Source organism: Ictidomys tridecemlineatus, chromosome 2, assembly GCF_052094955.1.
Source record: "Ictidomys tridecemlineatus isolate mIctTri1 chromosome 2, mIctTri1.hap1, whole genome shotgun sequence".
NCBI lineage: Eukaryota > Metazoa > Chordata > Mammalia > Rodentia > Sciuridae > Ictidomys > Ictidomys tridecemlineatus.
In genome coordinates, this window is record NC_135478.1 from 82,832,535 (window position 1) to 82,859,326 (window position 26,792).

The following is a 26,792-nucleotide window of genomic DNA, read 5'->3' on the forward strand; positions in this document are numbered from 1 at the left end:
ACTTATTTATTTATTACTTACTTATTTACTTATTTATTTATTGCTGTAATAGGGATTGACAGCAGGGGCACTTTATCACTGAGCTACCATCCCTACTCCCCTCACCCCCCTTTTAAATTTTGATACAAGTTCTGGCTAAATTGTTGAGAATTTATGATTCTCTAGCCTCAATCTCCTCAGTTGCTGGAATCGCAGGCGTGAACCACCGTGCCTTGTTTTTTTTTTTTTCCCTTGAAATGTTTGAAATTACATGGAATATACTGAATATTTATGGTATTTCTTTTTCTTTTTCTTTTTCTTTTTAAACTAGTGCTAGGGATCCAACCCAGAGTCTTGAATGTGCTAGACAAGTGTTCTTCCACTGACCTATACCCCCTCTAATACCGTATATTTAAACTAACTAGTCTACCTTGTTATAAGTATTGCTTCATAACCTGATTTTCCTGCTTAGGACTATCTTACGAACATTTTGCAATTGTAATCTTCAATATAACCGAAATTCTGAATAGCTATGTTGTTTGTATTACAGGCTCAGTTATGAAATAATACTCTTACTCTGGAGGGAAGAGGAGCTCAGAGAATCCATTTCGTCTGCAAGCAGAAATACTGGCTCTCAAACCCGCATCCCAGGCGTTTATTCTTCCACTGCAAAAAAGCAAAGTGCTTAAATATGGTCCTGGATCTTGCACAAGTCTTGTACGAGGGCATTATAATGACAACAAGAATGACTAATAAGTATTAATGGCTCATGACAAGAGAACAAATGTCATTAATTATTTTAATATATTAGGCATGTTAGTAATGCTTGCACAGTATTATTCATGCAAACATGAATCTGTGTCAGCAGCAGTTGCTAGATCCAGCTTCAGGTTCACAGCTCAGCTCAGCCTCTCATTCCAGATGTGCAGGGGCTGGGATTTCTAGGACACGCCCCCACAGAGCACTAAGGAGCCAATCGGAGCTCGGAGGGCGGGCCCCTGAGAGCGACAATGATGCTATCCAATGGGCCTAGATCCGGGGCCGCCCCTGGCCAATGAGCGCGCTATTCTGCGGCAGTCGGGGGCGCTGAGGCAGCTCTCGGGGCCGTTGTTCAGTGCTTGGACTGAGTGAGGTGGCTCCGAGTCTGTGGCTGTCTCGACAGCTCGACGTTCCTGTACTCCTCCCAGGTGAAGCGAAGCGGCGGCCGCGCTTGCGGCGCTCTCGCGGTCTCCTTTGCGGCCGGAGGCCGGAGTCTGAGGGAGGGGCGTGTGGGCGAGGGGCCGCTAGGCCAGGGTGGCGGCTGCGGGAAGGTGGCGGGGCGGCGGCGTCTCCTCAGACCGTGAAAGGAGGCCGCGCTTTCTCCTCGGGGACCCGGAGCCTTGGCAGCCCCGGGCGGCGCCGCCCCCTTGGCGGCCTGGGCCGGGGGCGCCGAGTAGCGGGCGTCGTCCGCCTCGCCGCCGTGGCCGCCGCGCCCGGGGCGGAGCTGGGCCCGGCGCCGGCCTGGGCTTGGTGCCCGTGCCTCCAGCCGCTGGCGTCCGGGGTCGCGGGAGGCCCAGTGAGGCCCCTGGGCCGAGCGACCCGGGTTCGAGCCCCGCTCCGACCCGCTAAGCGGCGGGTAACTGCCTTCGGACTTCCGCTTTCCGCTTCTGTGAAATGGGATGATGACTTTCACCTGCCAGGATTGGGGTCAGGATGGAGGGTGGTTGGTGTGAGCGTCGGGCAGCGAATGCACGCAGGGTGAATGTCAACTGATATTTACTTAAGGGGCTGCCGCCTCTCCTCTCCCTGAGCCCGCGGTGGCCGCTCTGGAAACCCGGGGGATGGCCCTCCCTCCTGAGGTTGAAGGCTTTCTCTGTGCCTTTTTACTCCTCAAGAAGACCCTCGAGCTACCGTCATCGTCTGTCGTAGGCATCTGAGGCCCAGATAGGCTGAAGACACGGGGGTCTGGAGGGGCTGGTGGAAGCCTTGCCTGTGGTCACTTCCAGTCCCCTTGCAGCTAGAAAACTGGGCAGTTCCTTCGTCGTAGGCGCTTCGTGGTAGTTGAGAGTGGCCATTTAGTGGACTAGAATAGACTACACCTAGAATCAATCAGGTAGCCCCGAGAAAAAAGTTGTCAGACTTTCCCTTTCAAGGGACAAACTTTGTTTTTGTGCTTGTGTGCTGCCTGTCCCTGGTTGACATTTCAAATGGGAGTGGATGGCTTGAATCAGCTCCTTGCCTAGTTAAAAACCCTCAGTGATTTATCATTGCTCTTGGAATATAACCCAGTGTCCTTTCTGTGCTATATAATAAGGCCTTCTCAAGTCATCCCTTTTTTTTCATTATGCTCTTCCAGATCTCCGTTTACTTTCTCTTTCATTTCCTTAGGCCTTTTGCTCTTCCCAGTGACTGGAGGGGTTTTCCCCTATTTCCATTCTATCCCTTTGTTTGTCTATGCCTGGCTGGCTCTTTGCACTTCAGGTCTTAGTTTAAAAGTCATCTCCCTGGAACATTGAACTCAGGAGCGCTTAACCACTGAGCATATGCCACCCCTTGTTATTTTTTGAGACAGTGTCTCCCCAAGTTTCTTAGGGCCTGGCTAAATTGCTGAGGCTGGCTTTGAACTCTCAGTTCTCCTGCCTTAATCCCCCCAGCTGCTGGGATTACAAGCATGTACTGCCACACCCCACAGACACCCTATTCCTTTTTGCCTATGTACTTATCCTTAAGATCCTCACCTTAAGTTAGGTTTATTTTTTGTTGTTGTTTATTGTTTTTATTGGTCACTAAATTGTTCTAAGTCAGATGCTATATTTTTTTTTTAGAGAGAGAATTTTTAAATATTTTTTCTCAGTTTTCGGTGGACACAACATCTTTATTTCATTTTTATGTGGTGCTGAGGATTGAACCCAGCGCTCTGCGCATGCCAGGCGAGCACGTTACCGCTTGACCCACATCTCTCTATATTTTTTTAACTTGTAATATATTCTTAGTGCCAGGGCACAGTGGGTTGTAACATGTTGTAACAACAACAAAAAAATGTTTTTAAAACTGACAGTTTTGGGGCTGGGGATGTGGCTCAAGCGGTAGCGTGCTTGCCTGACATGCGTGCGGCCCGGGTTCGATCCTCAGCACCACATACCAACAAAGATGTTGTGTCCGCCGAGAAGTAGAAAATAAATATTAAAAAAAAAAATTCTCTCTCTCTCTCCTCTCTCACTCTCTCACTCTCTCTTAAAAAAAAAACAAAAAACAAACAAACAAACAAAAACCTGACAGTTTGATAATGCCAAACCTGTTGGGGAGCCTTATTAAAGGTTTTTTTGTGTATCATGGAAAGGAATAATACAACATAAATATTGGTAGTAAAGTTGACAGCTCTTTGCTTTCTTAATTGACATCTTGTTTAAGAAGAAGGAAAAATTTTATAGTGAAGAAACCTTGCACACACCCTCTCAACTAAATGCTCAGAGTTAACGTCACCAATAATAATACTGTTGTTGACATCATGTGTCTTCTGATATAATGCACCAAGATGAGCATAATGTCACTTATATGGTATTTTGCCAAAAATGAATTTAATCCTGAAAAGAAAAATCAGTCAAACCAAAACTGAACGACTTCCTACAAGATAATTAAGCAGTAACTACTAACTGTTAGTAATTAGTTGAACAAGGTCATGAAAGATCTTTAAAAACTGTAGTAGCATCAGGATCACAAAAGACAGGAGAAATAACAACAACTAAATGCATTATGCATACTGAGCCAGAAAAGGGGCATTGGTAGTTGTGTTGTAATTTGAAAAAGATCAATAGATTAGTTACTAGTATCTGTAGAGTTAATTTTCTATATCTGAGAAAAATTATTTTGGGGGTAGGGTACTGGGGATTGAACCCAGGGGCAGTTGACCACTGAGCCACATCTCTAGCCCTATTTTGTATTTTTTTTTTGCTTAGCACCTTGCTTTTGCCAAGGCTGTCTTTGAACTCTAAATCCTCCTTCCTCAGCTTCCTGAGCCACTGGTATTACAGGCTTGCGCTACTGCACCCACTGTATATCTGAGAATTTTACAATGGTCATTTGTGATGTTAACTTTTGGGGAAATTGGGAGAGGTGCCTAAGGGAGTTTTTCATACTGTTTTATTGCAACTGTTTTGTAGCTCAAATTATTATAAAAAGAAAATTTAAAAATAATAAAAAGAAAAATCCCAAGGGTGTTTGTTATCAGAATGCCTCAATGCACTGGTTTTGATCCCATTTTCTTTATGCTAGCTTAGTTTTATTTATTTTGCATGTCATCCTTAAAGCAGAAATGAAATAGAAAGTTCATATTTTTTTACTTTGTAGTTTTCAGGAAGAGTAAAGATGGCTGAATTTCTGGATGACCAGGATACTCGACTATGTGACAACTGGTAAGAGATTAAATCTAAAAAATATTATTGAAATGAGGACAAACCAGCTTTTATAAAAATTGGCTTATTTATTGGTAGGTTAAAATTGGAGTTGTATGGTATACTGTGCAAGTAAAATGGGATCAGAGCTTTCTTTTTTTTCCTACTGGAGATTTAACAAAGGGGCACTTTACCACTGAGCTACATCCCTAGATCCCCAGCCCTGCCTTTTTTTCCCCCCTGGTACCAGGGATTGAACCCAGAGGTGCTCAACCACTGAACCTCATCCCCAACCCTTTTTAAAAATATTTTATTTTGAGACAGGGTCTCACTAAATTATTCAGGGCCTCTCCAAGTTGCTGAGGCTAACTGAACTTGATGGCTTTGAACTTGTCATCTTCCTGCTTTAATCTCCCTAACTTGGCATTACAGGCATGTACCATGCCTGGCTGAGAACTTATTTTTTGTATGTCTGAAAAATATTATATAGTGGGTGTGGTGGTACATGCCTGTAATCCCAGCAGCTCCAGTGGCTAAGAAAAGAGGGTCACAGCAACTAAGCAAGAACCTAGGCAATTTAGCGAGATTCTGTCTCAAAAAATAAGAAGGGCTGGGGATATGGCTCAATGGTTAAGGGCCCCTAGGTTCAGTCCCTGGTACCCTCCCCCCCCCAAAAATTATGTAAATAAAATATTTGGAGTAGATTAGTGTGTGTTCAAAGTATGATGCCAGGATTTCCTTGAGTCACTCTAGTACTAGGAGCAAGGTTTTAAGTACTTGAAACTTGCTGTATATTGAGTGACAACAGTTCAACCAGAACAGCTCAGACAACCCTTTTTTTTTTAATATTTATTTTTAAGTTGTCGTTGGACACAATACTTTTATTTATCAATTTATTTATTTATTTATCTATCAATTTATTTCTTTATTTATTTATATGGTGCTGAGGATTGAATCCCAGAGCCTTGCAGGTGCTAGGCAAGCACTCTACCACTGAGCCACAATCCCAGCCCTTAACTCTTTTTATAAAAGTTTTGCTGCTTAAAAAAATAGGGGAGGAAGTCCAACCTTAATCATTTTCATTTCATGGTTCCACAGCTGTTAGTGAAGGACTGGCTTAATTTTGAATGTTAAGTCTTCAATTGTGTTTTTATTTTTTAAATATTTATTTTTCGTTATCAGCGGACACAGCATCTTTGTTTGTATGTGGTGCTGAGGATCGAACCCGGGCTGCACACATGCCAGGCGAGCGCGCTACCGCTTGAGCCACATCCCCAGCCCTTCAATTGTGTTTTTAATGCCCATAGTGATAAGAAAGAGAAACTCTTTCCTCCTGAAATGAAACCTAGGCAACTTCTGGTTTCTGAGCTGGTTCCTGGTGGGGATTTCTCAAGAACTTACCTTGATTTTTTTTTTTTGATGATACACAACTGCTCGTACTGAATGCTAAAACAAAAAACAAAGCAGAACTGTCTATGCTTTTTAACTTACAAATTGTGGCAGAAGGAGATATTGAATAAGGAAAATAGCTTGTTGTAGATTGAAAGGTTTGAGCCAGATAAAATTTTTTTGTTGTTGTTGTTGCTTTTTTCTTTATGTTCAGCCTGACTTTCAGCAGAATTAGGATATAATTAGAGCAACTTCTAGTCGTAATATTCTTTAACTATATAGATCAAGGATGTCTTAATAAGGTGTTTCTTTGTATTAGCCATTATCACTTTTCTGCTGCTTACTAAACTATTTTGGCATTGTTTAAGTTTATATGTATAATTGTTGATTTCAAATTAATCAATAAAGCAAATGATAACAAGAAATTATTGTGATTTTATAATAAAACACACTGGTTTTATTTTAATTTCAATCCACACTTGAAGGAGTTTAGATCCTAGGACAGCTTGTAAATAACTATGCTAAGGAAGTTTAAGAATGGTGTGCTAATAGAAACTAATGAAGACAAGGTTATTCAAAACCTGAGCAATTTATTTAAAGAAGAAAGCAGATTATCAGGGAAGGCTGAATAAGACTATACAAAGCCCTCCCATCTAAGCAATTTTATTTAAATTTCTTTCTTTAAGCAACTCTTAATATTTCTTTCTTTTTTGGTAATGGGGATTAAACCCAAGGGCACTTTACCAATGGGCTATATCATACCCCAACGCTTTTTTCAAAATTTTTTATTTTGAGACAAGATATCATTAAATTGCTTTGGGCCTTGTTATGTTGCTGAGGCTAGTCTTGAGCTTGGAATCCTCCTGTCTCGGCCTCCTGAGTTCCTAGGATTATAGGCATGCATTACCACAACTGGCAGCTAATTTCATGTTTTAAATTTGTCTTTAGAGCTTTATCTCTATATTAAGGAAAGTCAAAGTCCTCATCAATATTGAGCTGTGATTAGATCCCAATAGGCAGCCAATAATTTGTTGTGACTGAAGATGTTTGCAGTTCTCTCTTTTCTTGTGATATTGTTTGATCCAAGGGAGGTGTAGTTCTAGGAAGTGGAAAGGTCAATGTTAGAAGGCTAAGACTGTACATACTCAAGAATAGATTTGTGATTCTTTATGTTTTGTAGAAGCCTTGGCTTGCTTTTAAATCTTTTCTATCTAAAATGAAAGTTTACTTTTTAACTTGGCTTGGTCCTTCCTTGGAGTTTTAGCAGTATTATCAAGGTAAGCAATTTATATCTTTTAAGTTTGCTATGTAGATAGTTTTTGCTATGTAGTTATGTAGATAGTAAATGCCCTGTGGACTTACCTGACAGCTGCTTTGATTCTTGCTGGTTAGGTACCCCTGGGTTACATAGCCTCCCCCCCCCCCCCCCCGCAAAAAAAAAAGATCTCTAGAAGGGAACAGCTAAATTAAAATGGTATACCAACAGAGTGAAAGCAGTGCTGTATTATCATTGCAAAGCATATATACAGAAATTCCATAAAAAATTAAAATCTAGGTTCTGGAGTTGTGGCTCAGTGGTAGGATTGAACCAGTGCCTCACATGTGCTTGCCTATAATCCCAAGAACTCAGGAGGCTGAGACAGGAGGATTCCAAGCTCAAGACTAGCCTAGGGGTGCTTAATCCTTAAGGAGCCACATCCTTAGCCCTTTATTTTGAAATAAGGTCTTGCTATTATTGCTTAGGGCCTCTCTAAGTGACTGAGGCTAGATTTGAACTTGTGATCCTCCTGCCTCAGCCTCCTGAATCTCTGGGATTACAGGTGTGCACCACTGCACCCAGGGACTTGTGATTTCAACTCTAAACTTTTTGTTTCATTTCTAAAATTTTAGCGGTCTTGTGTATATAGAATACTTATCAACAGATTATTCTGAGTAATCCTGCAAAATGAAAACTAGACATTTATTTTGTTGATTTTTCTTCTAAAAGAAGATAAGAGCTAAAATGATGAAAAAGGAATCCAGGTTCTTTTTACTCTGTTTTTTTTTTTATTTTATTTTTTAGTTGTAGGTGGACACACAGTATCTTTATTTTATTTTTATGTGGTGCTGAGGATAAAACCCAGTGCCTCACGTGTGCTAGGCAAGCATTCTACCACTGAGCTACAACCCCTGCCTTCTTTTTACTCTTAAGTAGTAATAACTGACTTCAATTTTTTTCTCCCTCAGTATTAGGGTTAGAACTCAGTGCCTTGCACATGCTGGGCAAGTATTCTACTATTGAGCTACATGCCTAGCCCTTCTTAAAATTTTTATTTTTATTTTGAGAAAGGATTGCTAAGTAGCTCAGAGTGGCTTCAAATTTACAATTCCTGTGCCTCAAGTCTCCCAAATAGCTGGTATTATAGCACCCTGCTAGATTTTTTTTATATATATATATTTTTAGTTGGACACAATACCTTTATTTTATTTATTTATTTTTATGTGGTGCTGAGGATCGAACACAGGGCCTTGCACGTGCTAGGCGAGTGCTCTACTTCTGAGCCACAACTCCAGAACCTAGATTTTAATTTTTCATGGAATTTGTGTATATATGCTTTGCAATGATAATATAGCACTGCTTTCACTTTGTTGGTATACCATTTGTAATTTAGCTGTTCCCTTCTTTTTTTTTTTTTTTTTTAAAGAGAGAGTGAGAGAGGAGAGAGAGAGAGAGATAGAGAGAGAATTTTTTTTTTAATATTTATTTTTTAGTTCTCAGCGGACACAACATCTTTGTTGGTATGTGGTGCTGAGGATCAAACCCGGGCCGCACGCATGCCAGGCGAGCGCGCTACCGCTTGAGCCACATCCCCAGCCCAGCTGTTCCCTTCTTGAGACCTTTTTTTTAGGGGGGTGGGTGGGTACTGGCTATGGATCCCAGGGGTACTTAACCAGTGAGTCACATCACCAGACCTTTTTTATATTTTATTTAGAGACAGGGTCTTGCTGAGTTGCTTAGGGACTTGCTAAATTTCTGAGACTGGCTTTGAACTCATGATCCTCCTGCCTCAGCCTCCCAAGCCACTGGGATTATATGTGTGTACCACCATGCTCGGTTTCTTGAGAAATTTTTAACTTTCATTTTTTAAATCATTTTATGATACTTTAATGAAATTATTCATGCATAAACCCAAGAGTGAGATTACTAGGTTTACAAGTCTATGATTTGTTGGGCCCAGTGGCACCAGCCTGTAATCCCATTGACTGGGGAGCTGAGATAGGAACATCACAGGTTTTTAAATAAAAAACAAAAAGGGCTGGGGATGTGGGTCAGTGTTTAAATGCCCTTGGGTTGAATCCCCTGTACCAAAGAAAAAGAAAAAAGAGTGTATAATTTTGTGGTACATGCCTATAATCCCAGTGGCTTAATAATGTTTTTTGCCGGGTGCCAGGGTTTGAATTCAACCACTGAGCCACATCCGCAGTTCTATTTTGTATTTTATTTAGAGACAGAGTCTCACTGAGTTGCTTAGGGCCTTATGGTTGCTGAGGCTGGCTTTCATCCTCCTGCTTTAGCCTCCGGAGATGCTGGGATTACAGTCGTCTGCCTTGGTGCCTGGCAAGGGTGTATAGTTTTGGTACTGAAAATTGAACTCTGGGGCACTGTACCTTTCAGTTACACCCCTAGCCTTTTGTTGTTGTTGTTGTTGTTTGTTTTCCTTTGAGACAGGGAATGGCTATATGTATAGGGCCTTGTTAAATTGCTAAGGTTGACCTCCTGAGATGCTGGGATTACAGGTGTGCACCATCATTCCTAGCTCCAGGTTGCTTATTTTAAGCAGTTTGTATATTAAGATCAGTAATGAATTCCAATACTAGTTTTATAGCATTTTTTTTTGTGTGTGTGTGTGTGGGGGGGGGGTACCAGGGATTGAACTCAGGGATATTCGACCACTGAGACACATCCTCAGCCCTTTTTATATTTTATTTAGAGACAGGGTCTCACCAAGTTGCTTACGGCTTAAGTTGTTGAGGCTGGCTTTGAACTTGGGTTCCTCCTGGCTCAACCTCCCATCTGTTGGATTACAGGCATGCGCCACCACACTTTGCCTTTTTGTTAATTTTAATAGGCCTGATGCAAAGGTGCAAGCCTATAATCCTAATGAGTAGGGAGGCTGAGGGAGGAGAATCACAAATTTAAGTCCAACTTAATGAAACCCTCTTTCAAAATAAAAAATAGAAAGGGCTCTGGGTTACCAAAAACAAACAACAATAACAACAACAACAAAACAGTAGTTTAAGATAACTTTTGAGTTTTGTTACCGATGTTTTTGTTTTTTGCAATAGGCTCTCATTATGTTGTCCAAATTGGCTTCCAATTTGTAATCCTCTTGCCTTAGCCTCCCAGATAGCTGGGATTATAGGTGTGTGCCACCTGTACAGTTAAGATGATAACTTTGATTTATAGCTCTCCTTCCACTATATATTTTATATTCTTTTTTTTTTTTAAAGAGAGAGTGAGAGGCAGTGAGAGAGAGGGAGAGAGAGAGAATTTTTTTACTATTTATTTTTTAGTATTTGGCGAACACAACATCTTTGTTTTTGTATGTGGTACTGAGGATCGAACCCGGGCCGCACGCATGCCAGACGAGCGCGCTACCGCTTGAGCCACATCCCCAGCCCCAATATTTTATATTCTTAAAAAATTTTATTTAGGAGGTTGAGACAGGAAGATCCCAAGTTTGAGGCTAGCCTTAGCAAATTAGTAAGGCCCTCAGCAACTTAGTGACCTGTCTCAAAATAAAAAATAAGACTGAGGATGTAGTTCAGTGGTAAAGTGCCCCTGGATTAAATCCTCAGTATTCCTCTCCAAATTAAAAAGAAAAAAAAATTAGTTATAGATGGACATAATATCTTTATTTTGTTCATTTACTTTTATGTGGTATTAAGGATCGAACCCAGTACCTCACATGTGAGAGGGGGGTGCTCTGCTACTGAGGCACAACCCCAGTCCCTCCCCCAAAATTGTTAAAAATTAATTTAAAACCAGTGGTTCTCATAAAAAAAGAAAAAGAAAAAGAAAGAAAATAAAGAAATTAGGAATTTGGGAGAAATATGGGAAGTTAAATTTGTCAAGTTATTCATAGTTTCCTTGTTTATTCATTTGAGTTTTCATCTCTTATAGTTGATTTCTTTCACCATCCAGCCATATTATGAGAGTTCCTTGGGGTTCCAAACTTGACAGTGTCACCATTGAATGAAAAGAAGTGGTACTTTGGGATGTTTCAGTTTGAGAGACTGAGTATAACTGGAGGCATATCATTCATTCTACTTTGAAATACTTCTTCGACTATGTAGGAAGATTAAAACTATAAAAGGAGTTTTCCTTCTGTCTGTTTCTTAATGCAGTGGAGGGTTCATGTATTCAGCTTCAGGAGCAAAATTTGATTATTAAAGATTTGTTGCTAGTTCCAACTACTCGGGAGGCTGAGGCAGGTGCATCCAGCTTGGGCAACAGCAATGCCTCCATTCAAAGAAAGTTTTTAAAAGGACAAAAAACAATTATTATTTTTTTTCCTGTGTTATATGACTATATTGATTCTGTTTGGTATTTATTTTTCTGAATTTTTATCCTAGGTGACATACTAATAGGTACTTTTTTTTTTTTAATTCAGTCTTTAGCTAGACTGCATAGTTGGCTTTTTCCAGTGACTACATCTAAATGAATAAAGTAATGTCTTTGAATAGTGCATCCGCAGTTTGATGGAATGTATACTCTTTTCGGCTTTACTGGTATCCCTCTTACACTTTGGATTGTCCCTTACTCTAGTCTTCTGTGCAACAGAGATATGATTTTTGGATCACTAAACAGAGTGAGTGAGTGAGGAGACAGTGTGGGAACAGTTTGGATTTCATTTTTGTACAGTTTTACAGTGTATTTTATACTGACCCAGGCAGAGATTTTCAAGGCATGTGGGACATAATGAAGGTAATTTCCCCTTACACTTTGACTATCCCAGAGCTGGGATATATACTCTTTTTGGTTTGATTCGTTCAGGTAATGAAACACAATGAAATTAAACTACTTAAGATTGATAATGAAAATAAATGGTAGGTTGTTTGGTTTTGTTTTTCAAATAATCCTGGAGTGGATGGTTTTAGAAAAGCCAAGCTTGCCAGCTGTGGTGGCACAGGCCTATAATTCCAGTGACTTGGGAGGCTTAGGCTGGAGGATCCCAAGTTTGAGGACAGCCAGGGCAACTTATCGAGACTCTGTCTCAAAAAAAATAAAAAAAGCCTAGAGATGTAGCCCTTTTTAAATGTGCTTCTGAGTTTAATCCCCATTACTGGGGGGTGGGGGAAAAGGAAAAAGAAAAGCCTAACGCAGCTTTTTTTGCATCTGACTTCATATTGTTGGTTGTAATCAGCTCTGACTTTGAGGAAGCAAGGCTGAGAGCTTTTAGAGGTAATGCACATAACTGGTAACTCAGAATGTTGCTCAGAGATTCAGCTTTCAGGATTTAATTCTTGAAGTTGGTAATCTAGGTATTCACTAAAGAGAGATGATGGAGACTAGAAATTGGACAGAACAGATTTTCATTGATAATCACTGCAAGAAAAAGCATAGATAGAATAGTTAGTAATACTTGCCTTTTTCTTTGGCCTATTTCTGCAGCAAAAAAGAAATTCCTGTTTTTAACTTTACCATCCATGAGATCCATTGTCAAAGGAACATTGGTATGTGTCCTATCTGCAAGGAACCACTTCCCAAATCTGACATGGAGATTCACATGGCTACAGAACACTGTCAGGTAAACTACCAATTACCCAAATGTTTATGAATGTGTTGTACTTGCTATTGTCCATAACTGTATCATACTTGCTAATTGCACAAATGTCAGTGGTCCTGTTGTCATTATGTCACTTTATTGATTTTTACTTCTTATCCTAGGTGACGTGCAAATGCAGTAAGAAATTGGAGAAGAGACAATTAAAGAAACATGAGGTTAGTCTTCTTGTACTATGAGGGGAGTGAGAGAACATGGGGCCAGTCCTACTGAGATTCAGAGCCACTTGCACAATGGAAACCAGTTTGATGATGTCTTTGTTCTCTACCAGCTTACATGTATACTGCCTCTTATAGCCTACTGGAAACTCTAGCTGTTGCCTGATTTGGCGGCCTGGCTGTTGTACTGTCTGGCTGCTAAGTCTTCAGAGTCTCTCCTTTTGGAACTGATACTTATCATTTCTGCTGGGGTTTGGTTATTGGCAGTCTTATTGAGTAAATTAAGCCTGGTGTTGCCAATGTAGGGTAATCTATTCAGCCTCCCTTACATGGTGTAATTTCATTATGACTTCTTGATCACTTGCATAATATGCTTTTTTTAAAAAAATAAAAATTTAATTATTGTTGATGGACCTTTATTTATTTATATGTGTTGTTGAGAATTGAACTCATTGCCTCACACATGCTAGGCAAGCGCTCTACCACTGAGCCACAACCCCAGCCCCAACATGCATGTTTTTTACATCTGAAGAAATTACTCATCATTTGGTGAGAGAACATGGTATCAAGGCTGGGCTCAGTGGCACATGCCTGTAATCCCAGCGGCTGGAGAGGTTGAGGTAGAAGAATCGCAAGTTCAAAGGCAGCCTCAGCAAAAGTGAGGTGCTAAGTAACTCAAGAGATCCTGTCTCTAAATAAAATATAAAATAGGGCTGGGAATTAGCTAAGTAAAATATAAAATAGGGCTGGGAATTAGCTTAGTTATCAAGTGCCCCTGAGTTTAACCCCCTGTACTAAAAAAAAAGAAAATTTGGGAAAAGGAGGGTATTACAAGAAAATAAGAACCACTCATGGGGATATAGCTCAGTTGGTAGAGTGCTTTCCTTGCATGCACAAAGCCCTGGGTTCGATCCCCAGCACCCAAAAACCCCCCAAACAAACAAAAACAACAACAAAAAAAATAAGAACCACTCATAACCTCGCAGTCTAGAGAACAACATTTCAAATACATTTGCACACTAATTTTATTATTTTTTTCCTAAGCATTTGATCTTTTATTAGACTTCAGCAGCCTTGGGGATATGATTGAGATCACATTAACAAACATAATGAAAACTTCTCTGGCTGTAGCATCTGCTTGCAGTGTAAAATAACCTCCAATAAACTGTTCTCTCTCCTAACTTCTCTCTTACCTATTTCTGGAAGTCCCTTGGTGATAGAACAATTATTGTAAAGATAGGAATACAGGATATTCCCTAATGTGTCTATAAGACTGACTATGACAATTTTAGGTCAGAGATTAACTATGTAGTGTTTTTTAAATTTCTTCTTTGTTGCCAAGCATGGTGGCACATACCTATAATCTCAGCAACCTGGGAGGCTGAGGCAGGAGGATTGCAAGTTCAAGCTAGCCTCAACAATTTAGTGGGTCCATCAGCCACTTAGCCAGACCGTGTCTCAAAAGGGTTGGTGATAGGTCTCCATAGTTAAGCACTTCTGGGTTCAATTCCCAGTACAAAACAAAAAACCAAAAAACTTTGGTTTTTCTTGAATGCATTTTACTTTATTTAAAATTCCTGGCACTTTTTAAGATTATTAACACAGTACTTATGTGGCACAGGTCAATGATTATTTGTCATTTGTAATTAAAACTTAATCTAGTATTTTTCTAGTGAGTGTTTTTTTTTTTGGCTAGGGGTGGGATACCAGGAATCAGACTCTAAGACTTTTCTACTGAGCCACATCCCCAGACCTATTTTGTATTTTACTTAGAGATAGGGTCTCACTGAATTGATTAGCGCCTTGCTTTTGCTGTGGCTGCCTTTGAACTCGTGATCCTCTTGCCACAGCCTCCTGAGCAGCCGGGATACCAGGTGTGTGCCACCGTGTCCAGCTCTAGTGAAATGTTTTTTGTTTTTTTGGGAGGATAGTGGAAATTGAACTCAAGGACATTCAACCACTGGGCCACATCCTCAGCCCTATTTTGTATTTTATTTAGAGACAGGGTCTACTGGATTGCTTAGTGCCTCGCTGTTCTTAAGGCTGGCTTTGAACTCAGGATCCTCCTACCTGAGCCTCCCAAGCTATTGGGATTACAGGTGTGCACCACTGCACCTGGCTAATGAAATGTTTTTTTTTTTTTTAATTTTTTTTTATAGTTGAGCTTACTAGTGGATACTTGTAATCTCAGTTCTCAATGCTCAGGATGCTGAGGCAGGAGGATCTCAAGTTCAAGGCCAGCTTGGGAAATTTAGTGAGACCCCATTTCAAATTTTTAAAAATGTGAAAGACCTGAAGTCTCACCCTGAAGTTTGTGGGAGAGGGGAGGAGGAAAGGAGAAATGAAGTTTTTTGATTCTCCTAATGCATATGATGAGTCTTGGGGTCAAATGGAATTTGGATTGCATCCCAGCTCCTGAGAAGGGCCTGGGGAGTTTGTGGTAGAACACTTGCCTATCATGTCCAAGACACTGGGTTTAATGGTTCAATCCCCAGTACCACTCACATACACACACACACACAAAAAAAAAAAAAATTCTGAATGAGACATTATAGCTACATGAAAAACAATTTTTTTTTTTTTTTTTTGGTGCTGGGGATTGAATCCAGGCACTTGAACAAACACATGGAATATAATTTTAAAGGCATGAAAGAATATATGTAAAAATTATCTCTAAAAACGTCTTGTGTAGAATCTAGAACATAACTTGAGTTTAATTTGGTTGAAAAGAAATTGTGCTCTTTGATATAGTGGTTGTAAAATATGTGAATTTTTTCTTTTGGGGGGGTACTGGAACTTGAATTCATGGCCTTGTGCCTTCTAGGCAAGTTAATTTTTATTTTATTTTTAGTTTTTTTTTTTGTAATTGAAGATGGACAGCATGCCTTTATTTGTTTCATTTTTATGTGGTGCTAAGGATTGAACCCAGTGCCTCACACGTGCTAGGCAAGTAAGTGCTCTGCCACTGAGCTACAGGCCCATCTAGGCAAGTTCTTTACTCAGCTACATCCCCAGCTCCTATTGTATCATTGTAATGTTTTTATTGCTTTAGTGAGACTTTCCCATTAAATGTAAAGGTTTTATTTTTCAACTATTGAGTATGTTTATACTCTGGGGATCATTGATGATTCCTGGAGGATTTGGTCCAGGTAAAGCCAATGCAAATACAAATGTGAAGATTTAAAAATCAGTGTTTTTCTAAAGCACAGTCTTCCTCATTACTAAATACTTTAGACTGAATTGTAATAATAAGGGGAAATTGGTGGAGCTTTGGTAAAATATCTGAATTGCTTTGCTTCTTTTTCTTTGCTTTTGAACAATGAATGATTTTGTTTAACTTTGTTATGTGTGCACAGAATGATGCTATATTTGGGGTTGCTTAGTAGATTCCTTCTCAGAGGTTCTTTCCTTTTGTAGAACCTGTGGCAGGAATAAAAGGGGAAACTGTGATAATCAAATACATAGAAAGCATAGTAGGCAAAGCTAGGGTGGGAAGAAAAAAATTATTTTTCTTTGTTGTGCTGGGGATTGAACCTAGGACCTTATGCATGCTGAGCTACTTCTATCCAGTCCAGAAGAGAATATCAAAGTATATATTTTTGCTTTCTTTGCCCTGTAATAAAACAGCCTCTCCTAGATGTGCATATTAACTGCCTTATTACTCTATTGCAGGAGACTGAATGCCCTCTGCGGCTTGCTGTCTGCCAGCACTGTGATTTGGAACTCTCTGTTCTCAAACTGAAGGAACATGAAGATTACTGTGGTGCCCGGACAGAGCTGTGTGGCAACTGTGGACGCAATGTCCTTGTGAAAGACCTGAAGTCTCACCCTGAAGTTTGTGGGAGAGGGGAGGAGGAAAGGAGAAATGAAGTTACTGTATCTCCTAATGCATATGATGAGTCCTGGGGTCAAGATGGAATCTGGATTGCATCCCAGCTCCTGAGACAGATTGAAGCTCTGGACCCACCAATGAGGCTACCCCGAAGGCCTCTGAGAGCCTTTGAATCAGACCTTTTCCACAATAGGACTGCCAACCAAAGGAATATGACAGCCCCCTTTCCAATTCAGAATAATCTATGTGAGTTGTGCTTGGAATTAGAAAACTGGAACATTATGAAAATTCCAGAGCAAATGGGAACAGGGCTTTGGGGCCAAATAGATCTTGATTAGAGAAATCTGATTATAGTTGGTTAACACTGGGAAAAATACCTAACTTTCCTATAAAAGGTCAAGTTAGGTGGTTACATGCCTGTAATCCTAGCTATTTGGGAGGCTGAGGCAAAAAGTTCATAAGTTCAAGACCAAACTTGGTACCTTAATGAGACCCTCTCAATTAAAAATTAGAAAATAGGGCTGGATATGTAGCTCAGTTGTAGAGCACCCCTGCATTTGATTCCTTGTCCCGTCTTCCCCCACCCAGCCAATAAATAAATAAATAATAGAAGCTCTTCCTTACTGGTTTGCAGTTAGAGTTGATGATGGTGATGATAATGTCAATGCTGTAAGTAGCTAACATACCTCAAACTTTTTTTTGTGTGGTGCAGGGAATTGAACCCAGAGCCTTGCACATGAGAGGCAAAGCACTCTACCAACTGAGCTATATCCCCAGCCCAAGCAGAGTGTTTTGCATATATTCATTTAATTCTCATTAAAGGAATGAGGGTAGGTAAATTGTATAGCTGAGATTTAAATTCAGGCAGTCTGACCCCTACTTTAAATCATACTGCTGTAATACAAAAAATGTTTAGTACAGTGCCTGTCATAGTTATGACACAGTAACATTTCTTTTAATAATACTTTTTTTTAGAATAATAATGGATCCTTGTTTCATGTCAGACTTACAGTTCAGAGACCCATGAGGGCCAGGAGTACTGGTGGAGTTGGCCAAATGGCTTTAAACTTTGGCCCTTTGCTAGGTAGGGACTTGAGAGTAGGGATGGCAACATCTCTAATTTATCTTGAGTTCTAGCTGTTTTTTTTTTTTTTTTTTCTAGTTGAAGAACAAGAAAGGCAGGAAAGGAATAGAAGCCGTCAGCCTCCCAAAGAGGGTGGTGAAGATAGTGCAAACCTGGACTTCATGTTGGCCCTAAGTCTGCAAAATGAGGGCCAGGCCTCCACTGTGGCAGAACAGGACTTCTGGAGGGCCGTTTGTGAGGCAGATCAGTCGCATGGTGGGCCCAGTTCTCTGAGTGACATGAAGGGTAGGTTTGCTTATTCTGCACTGTACTCAAAGCTGGGATTACAGGCGTGCACCACAGCACCCTGCACAATAGCTCCCTTTTTAATATATCTTTAAATATGTTAAATAGATTTTTTTCCTTCTGTTTGAAAATATTAATACTAAGGTATATTTTTTGCTATTTGTTCCTGTTGGCTCTTTTTATTTTATTTTTTTTAATATTTATTTTTTAGTTGTAGTTGTACAGAATACCTTTTTTTATTTATTTACTTTTATGTGGTGCTGAGGATTGAACCCAGGGCCCTGCACATGCTAAGCAAGTGCTCCATCGCTGAGCTATAACCCCAGCCTCCTCCCACCCCCCACCCCCGTTGGCTTTTATGTATGTATGTGGGGATTAAACTCAAGGGTGCTCTGTCACTGAGCTGTATCCCAGACTGAAGTCAGACTTTTAAATAAAATGTCACAAGGGGAATAAAACGTTGAAATCAAGTTTGTTTTTGTTCCTTTTGAGTCTGACCATGTGGCCTGATACCTAGGTGCAGCTGATGAGACCATGTTGCCTTGTGAATTTTGTGAGGAGCTCTACCCAGAGGATCTGCTGATTGACCATCAGGTATGTTGGGAACTACTTGAGAACTGTGAGGGGAAATGTGAGCCCCATGAAGTCTTGAGAAAACTTTCAATACAGTGCCTATTGTAAGAGTGGCAACTTTTTTTTGTACTGTGGAATGACTAATGTAGGTTAGAAACCGTAATCCTCATTCCAGCAGATCCAATAGTCTCATCCCAACCAGCACACTCTCCATATGGTGGTGACTGGTATATATATTTCTGTTGACCATTTTTTGATCCAGTTTCATTTTGTGCTATATTTTGATTTATTGGAGCTTTATTGAAGTCCTTTCAGTTCCATGAAAGGCTTGATGATCCTTTCTGCCTATTACTTTCTCTTCCTTGAAGGCATGTGCCCTTATGCCCTTACCTCCTCAGTATACCCAACAATGTAGACTGTATTTGCAGATTTGGTTCAGCCATGACTGTTAGGAAACTAGCCTGATGGACACTCTGAAGACTAGGTCAGGAGTTATATGTGTGTGTGCCCTGAGAATCTGTGCCTACTTTTCTTTTCTTTTTTTTTTTTTTTTTAATGTTGTTCTTTTTTAGATGTTGGGTGAGCCTTTATTTTGTTCACTTATTTCTGTGTGGTGCTGAGAATCGAACCCAATGCCTCACACATGGCTAGGCAAGCACTCTACCACTGAGCCACAACCCCAGCTCCCTTGTTGCCTACTTTTCTAATAGCCTATCATCCTGTGATATGATCCTTTTGATTCCTGGTTGGTGGTACCACTTTGCCAAGTTCCTTTAGGCACCTTCTGAGTTCTCCTAGTTTCTAAGAATCTCTCAAAACTTTGTGTATGAAAGAACTCAGATATTTTTTGAATGATTGATGGTTTTTGAGCCATTTAGGAATGATTAGAGAGCAGTACTATGTGTTTGAGGATTACTGATTTCCTTCAACACTTCCTTCGTCTGATTTGGTGTGCCTTGGTCTGGCATTTTCAAGACTGCTAAATAGTCCCTGTGTTCTGGTTGACAGAGCATGCCTTCCTCCTAAGTGGAGAGAACAGTATTTGAATACTTATGGGTTTTGGTTTGGGAGCAGTGAAAGACAATTTATTGATGAGGATGCTAAGGAATATTTGGGTTGTACTTTTACTATATGGCAATGGGAAGAATCTTGAATCTTTTAATTTAAAAAGAATAATCACATGAACACAGCAGGAAAAAACAACAGAAATATTTAAAAGTAAAGTGAATGTTCCACCTGCATTCCCCTATTATTTTTATTAGTCCTTCTCCTCACTATAAAGTGCTATCAAAATGTTGTGACTTCTTGTAGAAAATGTTTTAGGAATGTAGTTTTTTCCCTTAGCCTCTGATTTTTTTATTTTAACCTATGTTTTTTAAATGACAGACAAGCTGTAACCCTTCGCGTGCCTTACCTTCGCTCAATACTGGAAGCTCTTCTTCCAGGGGGGTGGAAGATCCTGATGTCATCTTCCAGAACTTTCTGCAGCAGGCTACAAGTAACCAGTTAGACTCTTTGATGGGTCTGAGCAATTCACCCCTTGTGGAAGATAGTGTCATCATCCCATGTGAATTCTGTGGGGTACAGTTGGAAGAAGAGGTGCTGTTCCATCACCAGGTAAGAATCCCTGACGGACTCATCTCCCTGACTCCATGCTGATTCTCTGTACACAAATGTGAGGCTTCCAGAACTGAAAATCTACTTCAGCCTTTGGATTGCATTCCAGCTTGAATAGAAATCCACACCTGTGGCTTTTGGCCATGCCCTGCACCATGAACTGACTATGTGAGGTATACGGTACCTGTAGCCTTGAGACTTTCTCCACCTTATAGCAACTGAAACCATCATATCACTTGTTGAGGACTCAGGGTCATGGGGCCTTACCATGACCAGGCAGATCCTTCCCATTGTGGTGTCATTTGGGACTTGTATTCTAGGTTAGTTGGGGTCTAGTAAGAAAGTCTTATGATTTGGGATGAAGAGGTAGATGGTTACTGCTGGTTGTCTATTAAATAAGCCCCCATATAAATACTGGGAGCAAAGTATAGAAATGGTTTTCTGGCCTCCCAAGACCAGCTCTTCCTTTACTCCTGCACAGATCAGAGAGTGCCACAGTGCTAATATGAATCAATGCTACATTCCAGGTGTGTGTTTCCTGTACCTAGCACTTTCTTAGTGGTTGTCAAAGAACCCCCTCCAGATGGGGTCTGATCACCTAACCAGCTGTTCTTCCCTTTCTTCTCATCACACTCAGTTCTGAGGTACTAATTCTGCCTTTTATTGTTTAGGACCAATGTGACCAACGCCCAGCCATGGCAAACAACCATGTGATTGAGGGGATTCCTAAACAGCCATCCCAACTTCAAGAGACCTCACCAGAGCTGCCCAGGAGGCGTGTCAGACACCAGGGTATTAGCCAGGACATGGCCCAGGCCACAGGCCCACTGCTGGCTTGGGCCTGATTATCATTCTATGGCTCCAATAGGGTTACCTGATCTTGAGTTACTAAGTCCAGTAGGGTCTCCTAGGAAATTTCACAGCTGGCTGTAGTTCCACATTAGATTACGCTATCCTAAGTATAGACTGATAGGGTAATGGCTTTAAGGACACACTTATAAGCTCATAATAATAGAGTACAGAGATAGGAAATCTACAGGTTATAAGCTCTGACACACTTAGAGTCAGAGCTTATAACCTGTAGATTTCCTATCTCTGTACTCTATTATTATGATCCTTATGACTAGGCAAGTAAACTTATTGAAACTTATCACTTCACAATTAAAAAATAATTAGAAGGGCTCATGCTTGTAATCCCAGTGACATGGGAAGTTGAGACAGGAGGATTGTAAGTTCAAGGTCAGCCTCAGCAACTTAGGCCCCCAGCAACTCAGACCTTGTGTCAAAATAAAAATAAAAAGGAGGCTAGGGCTGTGGCTCACTGCTAGAGTGCTTGCATAGCATCTGTGAGGCACAGTGTTTGATTCTCAGCACTGCGCATAAGTAAGTACAATAAAGATCCATTGACAACTAAAAAAAAATTTTAAAAAAGGATGGGGGATTAGAGACATGGCTCAGTGGTTAAGCAGCCCTGGGTTTAATCCTTGGTTCCAAAAAAACCAAAAACCAAAAACATTCAAGGTTTGCTTGCATAACTGTTCATGTTGATGAATGGTTAGCAGGCTGTATTTGAGTCAGGTAATTAATGTGCAGAGTAGACAAAGTAAGTGTTCTTGATTCTCTCTTGGGGTCATGGGCCCCAGTAGCCTTTGCGGGTGATCAGTTATCTTCTCTGCAGTCTTTTTGTTCTTGCCCTGAATCCATCAATAATGATAAGAGCAGGCTTTTTCCTAAAGGTGTAACTATGTTCTCTTCCTAGGAGAATTGTCTTCTGGCTATATGGATGATATCAAGCAGGAAATAGCTAAAGGACCCATCTACCCTCTGCCCCCCAGCAGACCCATTAATAATATTACAACTACCTGTAACCGACTATCAAAATCAACATCAGGCTCTACAACTGGGTGCCAGCCCAACCCTCCTCGAGTGCTGAAACTCAACAACTCAGACAGCCAGGACATCCGAGGGCGAAATAGAAGCAGCCAGAATGGGGCCATGGACACTGATGCATGCTCAGTTCGAAATCTCCACCCAGAATACCTTGTGTCCTCTTTCCCCGTTGGGCCTTCTGCGAGATATGGAGCCAGGTAAGAATCTAGCGTGGGAATGGAATTTGGAAGTAGCTGAAGAGGATTTGGACAAAAGGTCTAGTCACATTCTGGTCCAGCCTGGGTAAGACTACAGTTCATGCAAAGGAGGGAAGAGTTTATCTTTTTTGGGGTGTGTGCAGCTAATTTAATCCAGGACCTCATGCATGCTAAGCATGTACTCTACCACTGAATTATGTCCTCAGTGTCATGGGGAAGAGTTTCGGTTTTGCCCACATTGTCATCTGATTCCATATCCATGCTTTTTTTGTGGTAATGGAGATTGAACCCAGAGGCTCTCTACCACTGAACTATATCCTAGCCCTTTTTTATTTTGAAACAGTCTCACTAAATTGCACAGGCTGTCCTTGAATTTGCGATCCTCCTGCCTTAGCCTCTTGAGTCACAGGGATTGCAGGTGTGTACCACTATGTCCTATGTCCAGGAGGTTTTTTTGTTGGTCTGCTAGTGGAAGGCTGCTTTTTTTGCTCAGCTACCAGCTGTTTTATTCACTCTTAGTTTTTGGACCTTTACTCAGGAGCATATCAGGAACTGGTTTCTAATCCTATTTTTTCAGTGGTAGGAGTGAAGGTGGCAGAAGTTCCCGGGTCACCCCTGCAGCTACCAACTACCGCAACAGAACTGCAAAGGTAACTAAGGGTCCAGCACATAATACTCAGGGAGGACACACACAGGTGGGAATGGTGAGGCTTTTGAAATCAGAAGTTGCTGCGAGTTGGCTGGCTGTATAGAGGTTGGAGCCTCTTCATGAAAAGCCAAAGAATGAAGGGCTGGCTGTTCTTTGGCTTTTGTTGAGGAGGCTTCTGTGGGAGCTGGGCATCCTCAGGGGTCCCGGGGAGGAGGAATGCTCTTTCACTTCCTGTGTGAAACTTCTTCATTTGTGTTGTTCAATAGGCAAAGCCCCCGAAGCAGCAGGGAGCTGGGGATGCAGAGGAGGAAGAGGAGGAGGAGTAGTGGTGTCTGCAGAAACCCTCGCCTTGGTCCCTACCTATGCATAGCAGCCCTTGCCTTGGTGCAGGCCCTGCCTCTCTGGCTCTTTAGGCAGGGGAAGATTATTCTTTTTCTAGGTTATGGCCATTTTGTGTCTTTTGAGATTGTGCTGTGGGAGTTTGGGGGTTTGAGGGAGGGTTAGCAGGGAGGCTGTTGGGAATTGTTTCAGCCTTAGCTGCCACTTCTTGGTAGCATTGAAATACAGATAATGGCCTCTTAGCCCACCAGGACTCCACCTTTTGAAATACCATCACCACTGCCTCTTGGTGCTTTGTGGTCCTGGTGGAAGGAGTAGAGGGTTCTGAAAATCTGGTTCCCATCAGTGAAATGATTTTCTTACCTGTGGGGTCCTAATTTGGGGGCTTTTGGGCAACTTCTCCCATGTACTGCCCCTGCTTGCTCCAGACTCTGGGCCTCTGGTGTGTGTATGGAGCAGCTCTGGTGAAGTGCTCAGGCCAGCTGCTGGATGTTAGGAACAAGGCCTTTGGAAAAGTTAGCTGGAGGTGTGTGGAGCAGGGGCTATTTCTTTTGTCATTTGGCATCACTGCCTTCTGCTCCTTGTGGGTATGGTGACTCCTTTGTCCTCACTGCCCTCTAATGGGGAGGGCTAAGGGCTTCCTGTTCCCACTAGGGCCACACTGGGCTCTGCCCTGATGAGGATTAAAGCCCCAGTCTCACACTTGCTCTGAAAACCAAGTGTCAGAGCCCCTTTCCCTTCTTATGTTACTATTATAATTATTATCAGCTTTCTTGTAATAGAAATAAAGTTTGTACTTGGAGCTCAGCTAAGTCTTGTGGTTCATATTCCTATGCTTTCTGTAGAGAATGGAGCTCCAGTGTGGGCTCCTTCTCAGAGTGCTTCAGACATTGAAGGTGTAGTATTCTCATCTCCATTTTTGAGGAAACTGAGGCTTGCTGTACCTCCGGCAATGACAGGAATAAGGGGCTACCTCCAACTGAAGAGAAAAAGGCAGATTCTTCAAAAGCTCCAGTCCTGAGAAGTTGAGACTTACGATTATTCATCCCCCTCATAACATCATGGTTCACACAGGATTGTTAGCATCATAGGTCTTTTATTTTATTTTTGGTGCTAGGGATTGAATCCATGACCTTGTGCATGCTAGGCAAGCACTCTACCAAATGAGCTGTATCCCCAGCCCTACCATAGGTAGTTTTGAGCTCAGTTGTTCTCCCAGTAACCTACTGGTGGTGGTGGTAAAGAATTGCCCCATATCATGGGTGTGACATTTCATGGGTGTGACATATGTAACAATATTAATTTATATAAGACTGTGTAGCTAATTCTTGGCATAGCCATTACTCTGAAAAGAATTATCCTAAGAGGAAGAAGCCAGACCAAGGGATATAATGAGGGCTAGTTTTCCTCCCTTTTCCTTTTTTTTCCTTCCTTCTCTATCTCCTTCCTTCCTTCCTTTCCTCCCTCCCTTCTTTGTACTAGATACTGAACCCACTGAGCTACACCCCTGGTTGGTTTGTTTTGTTTTTCTCTTTCATTTTGAGACAGGGTCTTGCTAATTTGTCAAGGCTGCCTCAGCCTCCCAAGCAGCTGTAATTCCAGGCGGGTATCACCACATCTGGCTTTATGATTGTTTTTTGTTTGTTTATTTTTAATATTGAATCTTGTAACCTTTAACTGTGCTAAACTGTAGTAACATTTTTGGTAGATTCTATTAGCTTTTCTGTGTATGTCATCATGTCATCTGCAAATAAAGATGATTTTACCTATGCCTTTTCAATCTGGAAACCTTGTATTTTTTTTTCTTTCCTGAAAATCCAGTAACAATGTTGAATAGAAGGGGTGATAGTCTTGTTCCTACTTGTAGTATTTCATGAATAAGTATGCTATCTTTTATCAGTTTCAATAGTTAAAGGGCTGTTTAATTCATTATTTATTTTGATTTATAAAAGTGCTTTTATCTTCCTAGGAATTTGTTTATTTCATTAAGTTATTTATCAAAAGTGTTTATTGTTTTTAAAAAAATCTGTAATATCACCTCTCTCATTCCTTGTGTTGATCATTTGTCTTTTTTCCCTCCATCTGTTTGACTTTAGCAGGGACTGCCAAACTTTTTCTTAAAGACCAAGTAGTAAATATTTAAGACTTTGCAAATCATGGTCTCTGCTGCAGCTGTTCATCAATGCTGTTACAGAAGGAAAGCAGCCATAGACAGTATCCAAATGAATGGGTGATGTGTTCACAACAGAACTATTTACAAAACCATCTGGATTAGTATGGCAATCCCTGATATAGAGCTTTATAAGTGTTACTGATTCCGCTTTGAGGAGCTTGGGGTATAGTTTAGTGGTAGAGCACTTGCTTAGCATGCTCAAGGCCCTGTGTTCAGTCCTCAGCACCACATGCCCACACAAGTTTGCTTTGATAATATTGATTTCTTCTATTTTAATGTTTCCATTTTATTAATTTCCATTCTGATCTTAATCATTTCCTTTTGGGGTGGGGACCATGAGTTGAACTCAGGGGCACTCAACCACTGAGACACGTCCCCTGCCCTATTTTGTATTTTATTTAGAGATAGGGTCTTACTGAAGAATTGTTTCAGCCTTAGCACCTTGCTGTTGCTGAGACTGGCTTTGAACTTATGATCCTCCTGTCTTAGCCTCTCGGCTGTTGGAATTATAGGCGTGTGCCACTGTGCCTGGCTAATCATTTCCTTTCTTGATCTTAATTTTTTCTAGTTTCTTAAAGTCAAAATTGACTTGTTTTGACTGATTTGAGATATTTTATTATGTGTTCATTGGTATAAATTTCCATGTAAGTGCTACATTAGATGCATCTCACAAACCTTGATGTGCTTTTTAATTTTCATTGCATTACAAATATTTTATAATTTTTCCTTTTGTTTCTTCTTTGAGCAGTGGGTAGTTATTAGTGTGAAATTTATTTTTCAAATATTTGGTTATTTTCCACGTTTGTGCTGTTAGTTTTCTTTCTCTTTTCTTTTTTAATTTGCTATGGGTCCAATTTAACAGTCTGTGCCTTTTCATTCGGGTACTTATGCCATTTACATTTAATTATTTATGGTAGTTGGGTTCCCCCCCCCTTTGGTACTGGGGATCAAACCCAGAGGCACTTAACTACCTAGCCACATCCTCAGCCCCTTTTTTTTTTTTTTTTGGTGATGGAAATTGAACTCAGGAGCCCTCAACCACTGAGCCACTTCCCCAGCCCTATTTTTGGATTTTATTTAGAGACTGGGTCTCGTTGAGGTGCTTAGTCCCTCGCTGTTGTTGGCTGGCTTTGAATTCCCAATCCTTCTGTCTCAGCCTCCTGAGCCACTGGGATTATAGGCATGTTTCATTGTGACTGGCTCCCAGCCTCCCCCCTTTTTTTTTAATATTGATTTTTTAGTTGTAGTTGGACATGATACCTTTATTTTATTTATTTTTATGTAGTGTTGAGGATCGAACCCAGGGCCTCACATTTGCTAGGTAAGCACTCTACGGCTGAGCCACAACCCCAGCCCTTGCAGCCCTTTTTAAAAATATCTTATTTAGAGACAGGCTGTCACTGAGTTCTTAGTGCCTCACTGAGTTGCTG

At 40.9% G+C, this 26,792-nt stretch overlaps 1 protein-coding gene across 3 annotated transcripts; it reads left to right on the forward strand.

Annotated features, from left to right (window-relative positions):
* Positions 1–1,012: 1,012 nt before the first annotated feature.
* On the forward strand, positions 1,013–24,969 carry Trafd1 (TRAF-type zinc finger domain containing 1). Of its 3 annotated transcripts, XM_005336828.4 has the most exons (12): positions 1,013–1,166; positions 4,306–4,370; positions 12,394–12,529; positions 12,670–12,723; positions 16,396–16,801; positions 17,718–17,924; positions 18,442–18,518; positions 19,884–20,114; positions 20,786–20,906; positions 21,874–22,201; positions 22,779–22,851; positions 23,117–24,969. In XM_005336828.4, exons 2-12 carry the CDS (start codon positions 4,324–4,326, stop codon positions 23,174–23,176), a joined length of 1,740 nt encoding a protein of 579 aa, XP_005336885.2. In that variant the 5' UTR covers positions 1,013–1,166; positions 4,306–4,323; the 3' UTR covers positions 23,177–24,969. The 3 variants fall into 3 exon arrangements, with proteins under 3 accessions (XP_005336885.2, XP_040145355.2, XP_077895184.1); XM_040289421.2 differs by lacking the exon at positions 17,718–17,924; XM_078039058.1 differs by lacking the exon at positions 4,306–4,370 and having other exon boundaries at positions 1,047–1,166.
* Positions 24,970–26,792: the final 1,823 nt, after the last annotated feature.

What these genes read in the sequence shown, in the direction of transcription:
- Trafd1 (XM_005336828.4), top strand. Translation starts at nt 4,324, where the DNA reads ATGGCTGAATTTCTGGATGACCAGGATACTCGACTATGTGACAACTG. An exon ending in GACAATTAAAGAAACATGAG is followed by an intron (nt 12,724 to 16,395) that starts GTTAGTCTTCTT and finishes ACTCTATTGCAG; the next exon opens with GAGACTGAATGCCCTCTGCG. An exon ending in ACCGCAACAGAACTGCAAAG is followed by an intron (nt 22,852 to 23,116) that starts GTAACTAAGGGT and finishes GTTGTTCAATAG; the next exon opens with GCAAAGCCCCCGAAGCAGCA.